At 43.2% G+C, this 9,268-nt stretch overlaps 2 protein-coding genes across 2 annotated transcripts; one reads left to right on the top strand and one right to left on the bottom strand.

Moving 5' to 3' along the window:
• Window positions 1-753: 753 nt before the first annotated feature.
• On the top strand, window positions 754-4,493 carry LOC106515690 (tripartite motif-containing protein 47). The gene is made up of 6 exons (XM_014005612.1): window positions 754-1,478; window positions 1,569-1,664; window positions 2,439-2,684; window positions 2,783-2,939; window positions 3,424-3,492; window positions 3,567-4,493. Exons 1-6 carry the CDS (start codon window positions 897-899, stop codon window positions 4,091-4,093), a joined length of 1,677 nt encoding a protein of 558 aa, XP_013861066.1. The 5' UTR covers window positions 754-896; the 3' UTR covers window positions 4,094-4,493.
• On the bottom strand, window positions 4,203-8,700 carry slc15a5 (solute carrier family 15 member 5). Its single transcript, XM_014005611.1, has 9 exons — window positions 8,232-8,700; window positions 7,846-8,068; window positions 6,718-6,887; window positions 6,412-6,632; window positions 6,151-6,337; window positions 5,816-6,004; window positions 5,602-5,733; window positions 5,410-5,518; window positions 4,203-4,758 (listed from the first exon to the last, which is right to left on the bottom strand). The coding sequence occupies exons 1-9, from the start codon at window positions 8,647-8,649 to the stop codon at window positions 4,629-4,631; spliced, it is 1,779 nt and encodes a 592-aa protein (XP_013861065.1). The 5' UTR covers window positions 8,650-8,700; the 3' UTR covers window positions 4,203-4,628.
• Window positions 8,701-9,268: the final 568 nt, after the last annotated feature.

Below are 9,268 nucleotides of genomic sequence, written 5' to 3'. Positions count from 1 at the left end.
GTGAGTGAGTGAGTGAGTGAGTGAGTGAGTGAGTGAGTGAGTGAGTGAGTGAGTGAGTGAGTGAGTGAGTGAGTGAGTGAGTGAGTGAGTGAGTTTTTATTTATAAAGGCCCTTTCACAGAAATATATTCACAAGGTGCTGTACAATCATTAACAGTATAAAAATGGTGGAAAGAATAAAATTAAACAGAAAAACAAAATTACACATTAGCAACAAAAATTGAAACGTCAAATCAAGAATTAATTTCTAAAATTGTAACTCAAACACAAGGTCAATGCAGGGCAAAAATATACAATAATACACAAAAACATAATTGCGGGAGAGAAAAATATAACGTAAGTTCAATAATAAAAAAAACAGATTGGCGAGTATTTACAATGGAGGTAGGCTGGCAATAAATGGTGAAATGGTTAGCTAAACGCTTGAGAGAAAAAGTGAGTTTTTAGGAGCGTCTTGAAAGAGACAATGTTATCAAGGGAGCGCAGATTAAAAAGGAGTTCATTCCAGAGCCTGGATATGAACCCAGATAAGGCTGTGGAATGTCAGTGATAGTCTTAAGAGAGCAACATGGCAAAGGATGTTCATGGGTTGACTGGGTTATTTTTGTGCTTTAGAGTTAGCTTTTGCTAAAACTTGCAGTGCATTAGTGCTTTAGAATTAGGGGACCTAAATATTTGAGTTTGTGTTTTAGGGCTAGTGGAACTAATTTTTAGATTAATGCTGCCCACYACTGCTCATAACAAATTTAAAACCTAAACAGAAAGAAAGAGTTGAACACTTCCTCTAAAGGAACTGGATTGTTCACTTTAAGACAGCAAAGCTGGGTGGGAAGCCCTCCCACTGCTGCTGCTGCCAGATAACAGGAAACTGAAACTTCAGTGTGAGCGGGAGAAATCATGGCTCACAGGTCAGAGCTGTTCGACTGTGTTATTTGTCTACAAACACTTGAAGAACCAGTCACCACCGCCTGTGGACACAGTTACTGTATGAGATGCATTAATTCTTTCTGGGACACAAAACAAGACAATGAAGGAAAGTACAGCTGCCCTCAGTGCCGGACAACTTTCAGGAAAAGGCCTGCTCTTCAGAAGAACACACTTCTGGCCGGCCTGTTGGAAGAACACAAGAAGAAAACCAGCCCAAGTGCAGCCGCTGCTGAAGACGTCTCTGCTTCTTTACCAGACGATGTGCAGTGTGACGCCTGCACTCAGAGGAAACAAAAAGCTGCGATGTTCTGTCTCACGTGCCTGGCCTCGTACTGCGAGGAACATCTGCAGCCTCATCTTGACGTGGCGGCGCTGAAGAAGCACCATCTGATCCAGGCCTCCAACAGAATCAAAGAGAGCATCTGCTCGCGTCACAACAGACGCCTGGAGTTTTACTGTCGTTCTGACGAGCAGCTGCTGTGCCCGCTTTGTGTGGTGGACCACAGAGATCACAACGTTGTAGAGGTGGCAGCAGAAGTGCACGTAAAACGGGTAAATCGCTTCGGACATATCTTCAAACCGTGTTAATCACCAATAAAGTTCTTCAAAGTTCAAAGATTTCTGCCCTTTTTTTTTTTTCAGAAACATCTGGATTGGATCAGGCAGCAAATTGAACACAAAATGGAGGTTTCAAAGAGTAAAATGGCTCGGCTGACGGATGCTGCAGACGCTATAAGAGTGAGATTTAAACTCGGACTTTGTTCAACAACACATTTTTCAACGGTGTCTCGGGAAAGGTTTTAAAGGGGGCACTGAAAATCCTGGGGAGGCACAACAAAACCAAGCTGATGTACCTCAGTTTATTTTACAGATAACTGAATATATGATGTGCTTGGACCAAAACAGATAGTTCCACAACTGTCTAGTTTTAATGAGTTTTGTATTTTTGCAAACATGTAAGGCCATAAAATGTTCCATGTTAGCCCTTTCCCCCCTTCAATTTGAAAGGGTAAAGTGTATAAAACATTTACTAAAATAATTTKTTTAAGTTTAAAACCTCTAAATCTTCCAATTTATATATAATTATGAATGTCCAAAACTGGGAATAAGTAAAAAAGCATAACAACGAACTATGCTCATTTTGCTACTGCACTTGCCCAAACTTTTCCATTTTTACTTTTTAGGCCATGTTAGTTTCAGAAAAGCGCCAATATTTTGGGTGTGGCCACTGTCCCCCCTGGCCCCTCCTTATGTTTGCCCCTGACATTTCAGTGTTTTGATTTTGTTTTCCTTTTTTTTTTTATTTATTTGCAATCGAGATGCAAGCAAACAAATCATTTGCGGTAACAAAGAAGAGGAACTAAATAAGGGGCGCGAAATTTGGATGCAACAGATGTTTCCTGTGCAAAAGTTGTTTTCTTCCCTCGACTCAGTCATTCGGTTCAAATACAAACGATTGTTTTTATTTTTTTTCCACTTCAGGTTGAGAATAAATGTGTTTTCTGTTACAAGGATGCTGCCTGGGAGGCRTGCGATGACTTTGAGCAACACTGCACAGAACATACCTCTTTATTCGGCCTCTATCTGGAGAAGAAATGCTCCGAGATGAGAGAGAAAGTTGGAGAACTGGAGAAAACTGGAGTGGACTGGATGAACGGTCACCTCGGGCCACTGCAGCGTGACGTGTTTGAACTGAAAAGAATGAAGAAGGAACTCAGCCWGATTTCTCACACAGATGATCCCATTCAGTTTTTTCAGGTGACTGAAYGAACCTCATTTGGTCACGTTTTTTAGAATTTGTTTTGAAAAGTTTCATCTAAAGGCCACGGCACGGTGAATTTGTTTCGCTCTTGCAGGATTTCCAGGCCCTTCCTGGTGACCTTCTTGCGTTCACAAACACGCAAGAGCCACTCGATACACTGACGGGGTTTGTGACCGCGCAGGTAGACGAACTGAAAAGGATGTGTGACAAAGAAAAGGATGAATCATTCAGGGATTTTACAACTATTACAAGTAAGTATAATTGAATGGGAAAAGTGGGCAATGTTTTTACCATACCATACCACTTTTATTTATAAAGCACTTTAAACAGCACAAGGCCAACCAAAGTGCTGTACAGTAGACAGACACAACAGGACATGGTTAAAATTACAGTCAAAATACAGATAAAAATATGGAGCATTTATATTTACAGTACACAYAACAGAGCTATGATACACAGTGAGGTTTTACACCACCATTTAAGCACCATTTTTGCTTAAATTTGATGTAGGAGTAAAGATTCATTCACAACACGTACATTACTCTGACAGTGACATCTCAAAAGTTTGACCAAAACCAACTGCAGCTTTGTCATTCTTAACATAAGATCATTTTATTCTAAAACATAGAAAGGAAAGGTGGTGGGCAATATGCATTTCTTAAAGAACTATAGGCCTTTAATTCAAATTAAACTTCATTGATCTGTTTTTTCCTAAAATGTATCAATATGTTTCAGTGTCACAGATTCTAAAAAGGCCTTGCGTGGAAAGCACATCAAGAGAGGATATGTTATTTCTTCGTAGGAGTAAGTATTTTAAGTGACTCTACGAACACGTTGGAAAGCTTCARTGGCAGAACTGGTTTTATTTTCCCCTTCAGACACCAAACTGGAGCTGGATCCAGACACYGTCAACGCGTGTCTTTACGTGACAAGAACAAAGAAAGAGATGTCATGGGGAATAACGGGCCAGGCTCATCCTGATCACCCCGACAGATTCACCTACTACTACCAGGCTCTGTGCCGAACGGGCCTTCRGGGAAACCACTACTGGGAGGTGGAGTGGGACGGCGGCATCGTCGAGGCGGCCGTGTCGTACAAGAMCATACGAAGAAAGGGCTCGGGCAAAGACAGCTGCTTCGGCCACAATAAGCTGTCCTGGAAGTTGATCTGCTCTCCTTCCGGCTGCAGGTTTTGGCACAACAACCTACACAAAGACCACATCCCAGCGGTTCACTCCCGCATACTGGGCGTGCTACTGGAGTACGATGAAGGGAAGCTGAGTTTCTACAGCATTTCAAGCCCTGACCGCCGGCCCACGCTCCTGCACCAGATCCAGACCAGCTTCACTGAGCCGGTCTACCCAGGCTTTTCTGTTGATCTTGGTGCAACTCTGACAATATGTTAAATTCACCTTCGTCGGTGCTCATTTAGAACATATGGAAGTTAGACAAACACAAATAAACTRCAAGGAACTGGACAATGAAAACATTCCAGAGAAACATTTATTTGCACTATATTTTTAGGGCTAATTTCTATTTTTTTTTTCATAACTGAAATGAAGAATCTAAAAGAAGTACGAGGTTTTGATGCATTTTTTTGTCCCTTGACTTGAATCATCATGAATGCAATACATATTTTTGMGATATTATTTCTAAAGTGTAAAACATGGTGGAATTACTCAGTAAATTTGCTTCATGTAATCACGCTTTTCAATTGAAATATTTCTTTTGTATGCTTTTTGTCAAAACCTGCATTACAGCAATAAAATGTTTACATATAAGAAAATAAAAAGGCTTGATATAAAAGGATGCTTTTGTTTTTTGTTAGTTTTATTTTCTGTTATTTTTTTTATGTCCGTGTTTTCTTCCTGTATGTCAAATTTAAAACACAGCAAAGTGCAGCGCCGGCGCCGCTAACAGGAGAGAGCTGGATGAAGCCAGTCATAAATCTGAGTCGATGGACAGGTGTTCGACTGTGTCGTAGAAGCGCAGAGTGGCCTTGTAATGCAGCAGCTTCTCAGTCAGAGAGCTGCTGGTCAYTGCTTCACCGCGCACCCTCAGGTCCAGGTACCTAAACAACCACAGGGTTAAAACCGAGAGGTCAGGAGACACCAAGAATGGGTCACAATCAGCCTGAATACATCCTGTTCTTACTTCATTACATCCTAACAGGGGCAGAGCTAGACATTTTTGCATGGGGTGGCCAAGGTGTTTTTAGGGGGGGCACATACAAAAAGAACAACAACTCTGGATTTGAAAATTCAAGATGGCTTCTACAGCTAAATTTAAATGGCTCAAATTTATCTGTTTTAAGACATATTGAGCAAAAAAAATTGCGTGATCGTAACTAAGAATGATAAAAACAAAACATGCTGACTGTAAATTCTAACTTAAAAGAACAAAACACAGATAATTAAACACACAACTGAAAATTAGCATGGTATTAGCCAAGAAACAACCTTTTACTAAATCTAATTTCAAATACAAAATCCAAGATGGCTGCCAAAGCWAATTTCAAATGGCTACAACTCAGACATTTTTTGAAATATTGAGCTGAAATTGGTGTGATGGTAGCCAATACTGAAAGCTAACTCAGCTAACAAAAAAAGATTTATAATTAAATGCCCATATTTCAAATGCCACACTCAAACCCCACCCCACCCCACTTGTCAATCATTTGGGGGTGGCACACTCTAGCTCCGCCCTAAATAATGGACTGTACCTGTATGACACTTTCCAAAATGCCACAGTATTTATGGCCATCAGTGAGGCCAACAGGAAGAAGAATCTCTCCAGATTTCCATCGTGCAGTGAGTTTGGGTAGAAGTTTCCTGTTACGAGATTAAAACATTTTTTCCTCACTACTGACTGGTTTAAGTGGGRAGAAAAGTAACATAGTGGCTATGATTTCTACCTCCAGAGCAAAAGTACACCAGCTGGACGACGAGGGCTCCAAGAAAACAGCCCCCTCCGTATGACAGAGCGAGGAAGTGCAGGGAGATTCCTCTGATGTGGCTCGGGGTCAGCTGGAAGGATATGAGGGAACCTAGAGAGGAAATCTAAAAAGTTTTACTCATCCGAAGTCCTCGGGAGGTGGGGGATGGGTGGGGAGGCCTCGTTTTACTCACACGCGGGGGTGACGAGAGCTTCGGCTACGCCCAGCAGAACGTACTGAGGCGCCAGATGGAAGCACGGCATGGACGACACGAGCAGAACCTTCCCCGATAGGGTCTGCTCCACCTGGGGGTACGCCTTCCTGTGCAGCTCTGACACACCTGCCAGCAGGACGGACAGAGCGGCGCAGGCGTGGCCCAGAGCTAGAAGGGGAGGACGGACAGGGGTGGGGTGATGAGAAAGGGGGCTGTGATTTCAGAGGATGGGAGTGAGAGAAGCACATTGGCATTTAGGTGAAGATGATGGAGGTTATCATGTGTGGACTGCTGTGTTTGTGTGGCTGACTTACCTATGACCTTAGCCGGCGCCAGAGGAGTTTTCTCCACCGAGAGCAGGCAGGTTGCCACAAACTCCATGAGAGGAGCTAAGAGCAGCAGAGGCAGGATGCTGATCACGTTCATGGCACCGATGGGCAGCAGCATGTCGTTCAGGTGAAGGTTGGAGTTCATGGTCTGTATGTAGTAACCCGAGGCAATCTGTGGAAAATACTTCTTTAATTTCTTTGCCCAGTTGATGATTTGAGCTCGCGATTTGTTCACAGTGAACCTGCCTGTGTGACGCAAGCTCTGTACAGCAGCTGAAGCCCATAAAGAGGAAAGAGCTTCATCAGGACTTTGACGTTCTCCACGTGAGTCTCGCTGCAGCGGCCGCCGTTGTTCTCTTTGGCCCTGTCCAGCCAGGACACTGCGTCTCCACTCAGGTGACGATGGTGGAGGCAGCACATTTTGAACGAGTTCAGGAAAACTCCCAGAGTGGTCAGCAACGATCCACCTGAGAGCAGCCAAAAGCAAGAAGAAACAGGTTGTCCGTCGCTGAGCTTTAATTGGAATCCACGTGTTTTTGTAATTTGTGTCACCTTGCTTGGGTTTGTAGGTGAGTTTGTTGCGCATCATGTGGATGGCAATGAGAGCCAACAGCACAGAGGTGAAGGGGATGAGGAAGGCCAAATTCTGGGCGACCGACTGCTGGATGTAAGCAATGCCCAGAAACACAACCATGGAATTCAGATTCACCAGCCAGTAGAACCTGGAAGGAATGAATTAAAACATTACACACTCACACACTTCTACACTTYGTGGTTCATTTTTCAACCACTTGTTCACTTTTTTGCGGTTTTATCTGTAGGACATTTTGTCTAAAATGATTATGCCGTTTATTAGTATCAGTAGATCTTCTCTCTACTGGCTCCCTGTCAATTTCACGACAGAATTTAAAATCCTATTTCTAACATACAAAGCTCTCAACAACCAAACTCCATCTCATATTTAAGATATTGTTCCATATTTTCCTAACAGAGCACTTCGCTCTCAGACTGCAGGTTTACTTGTGGTTCCTCGAGTTTCTAAAAGTAGAATGGGAGGCAGAGCTTTCGGTTATCAAGCTCCTCTCTTGTGGAACCAACTTCCAGTTTCTGTCCGTGAGGCTGACCGTCTACTTTTAAGATTAGACTGAAGACTTTCCTTTTTGATAAACCGTGTAGTTAGACTTAGGTTTCCTGAATTATTCTTTAGTTCTGCTGTTATAGACTTAGACTGCTGGAGCACAAAGTGAGCACATTTCTGCTGACATCTTTAGTCTCTCTCCTCTACATGTTTAATTGTAATTATTTCTTTCAATAACGTGTTTTCTTTGTCTCTCATCTAGAAATAAATACACTTGGACCAGTCCTTTTTTGTTTGTGTCCCTTTCCTGTTCCCCAAACCCAGCTGGTCGAGGCAGATGGCCTCCTGTCCTGATCCTGGTTCTGCGGGAAGTTTCTTCTTGTTAAAAGGGAGTTTTTCCTCTCCACTTTCACCAATGTGCTTCTCAGGATTGGAGGCTGCGACAAAGTGACTTAACGCAATCTGCTGGCTTCCTTAAATTGTTTTTTTTTTTTTTTGTACAGCTCCCTTTTGTGGCTTGGCATTGTATTAATAAACAGAATTGAACTGAACAATAACAATGTCAACCCGTCGCTTGGGGTCGTAACAGTTGCTGAACCCACCAGTTGAAGAAGGATAGGAGCTGGTGCTGGTTGTAGCTCTGCAGACTGTAGGCACCCATGGGACAGAGGATGGCCCTGATGCCACCGATGCCCAGCGCAGCAGCCAGGAGGCCCGTGTAGAACAAGATCTGCTGCTCCAGAGGGTCCAGCTTGTGGGTCATGTGATGAGTGTCGATGTAGAAATCCTCAAATGGAAATGCAACCACGGGCAGCATGGCTGTGCCTGAAGAACACAAGGAGGTGCGCCGGCATCAAACACTCTGCACACTCYCTCTTTTTCAAATACGTTGTTTTATAAAATCAGATGCAGTAATTTGTGCTGCCTATTGGCTTCATTGCATCTTAGACTTAAAATGTGATAAATAATGAATGAAACCRTCTCTTACCAAAGAAATGAAGAAGAGCACACAAGTAGAGCACTTTAGTCCGTCCTAAGCAGGTGTCTGCGAACCAGCCAACCAGGACAGGCGTCAGGGTGCTGGCTCCGATGAAGCACAGGTTGACCGTTGCTGCCAGGTAGTTGCCATAGCCCAGCTTCACAGTACAAAATATAATCATGTTGCATATAATCCCAAAGAAAGTAAATCTTTCACACAGCTCTACAAGCAGAACACAGATGACGACTTGGAGCTTTTTGCGGGACTTCCTCGGTCGTCTGTGGTCTGCAGGAGGGGTTTGGGAAATCCGTCGCACTCCACCTCTGCCTTCTGGCGGTCTCTGAAGTTCCCCTGCCACCATGTCACCACCGGGCCCAGCGAAGTGGCTGCCGAGCTGCCGTGTTGTCTGAGGGTCACGTCTTATCATGCAGATGGCTCTAAATGAGATCTCATGTTGTTCTGCTGTGGGCAAAAAGGCTGAAACTGGAATCCCACAGGCTGGTGTGACTCTGAAGCAGAGCTACCGTCACGTAGAATCAGACTCACCCACCTGAGTTTGATCTGTTCCACTCAGTTAAATTTTAATTTTAGAAGGATTCTGAGAAGTTCTGAGTAACTGTTTGCTCATRATTTAATAACAAAACTAACTAAAGCACACAGATAAATTTTTCAGTGATAAAAACTAAATCTGGTGATAARTGAACGTGTGCTGCATTATGTTGCAGACTCAAAATGCCACAACTCCTCGTGAAAACGGCTTCTCACTTTGGGTCGCCTGCTGGTAATTAGACCCATAATGTTAGGAAGGAGTGAGATGGAGTTTAGCTCAGTCACAACCGGCTCAGAGGTCTGGGACAAACAACCTGTTCTTGCTGTAAACTGATGCTCTGAACTAAAATCATCATCCGTGCAGAAAAACAAACAACAAGTGGGTAATTTATTTAAAGTTACTTTAGTTGTGGTGGCCTGATTCATGAAAATATTGAAACTATTACTGACAAACAATTTGTAAAACTAACTCTTGAAAACTATGAATGTCTTTTTAG

This window comes from Austrofundulus limnaeus, unplaced genomic scaffold, assembly GCF_001266775.1.
Source record: "Austrofundulus limnaeus strain Quisiro unplaced genomic scaffold, Austrofundulus_limnaeus-1.0 Scaffold31, whole genome shotgun sequence".
Lineage (NCBI taxonomy): Eukaryota > Metazoa > Chordata > Actinopteri > Cyprinodontiformes > Rivulidae > Austrofundulus > Austrofundulus limnaeus.
Note: the sequence above shows the minus strand (reverse complement) of the source record. Positions and strands in the feature narration are given on the sequence as shown.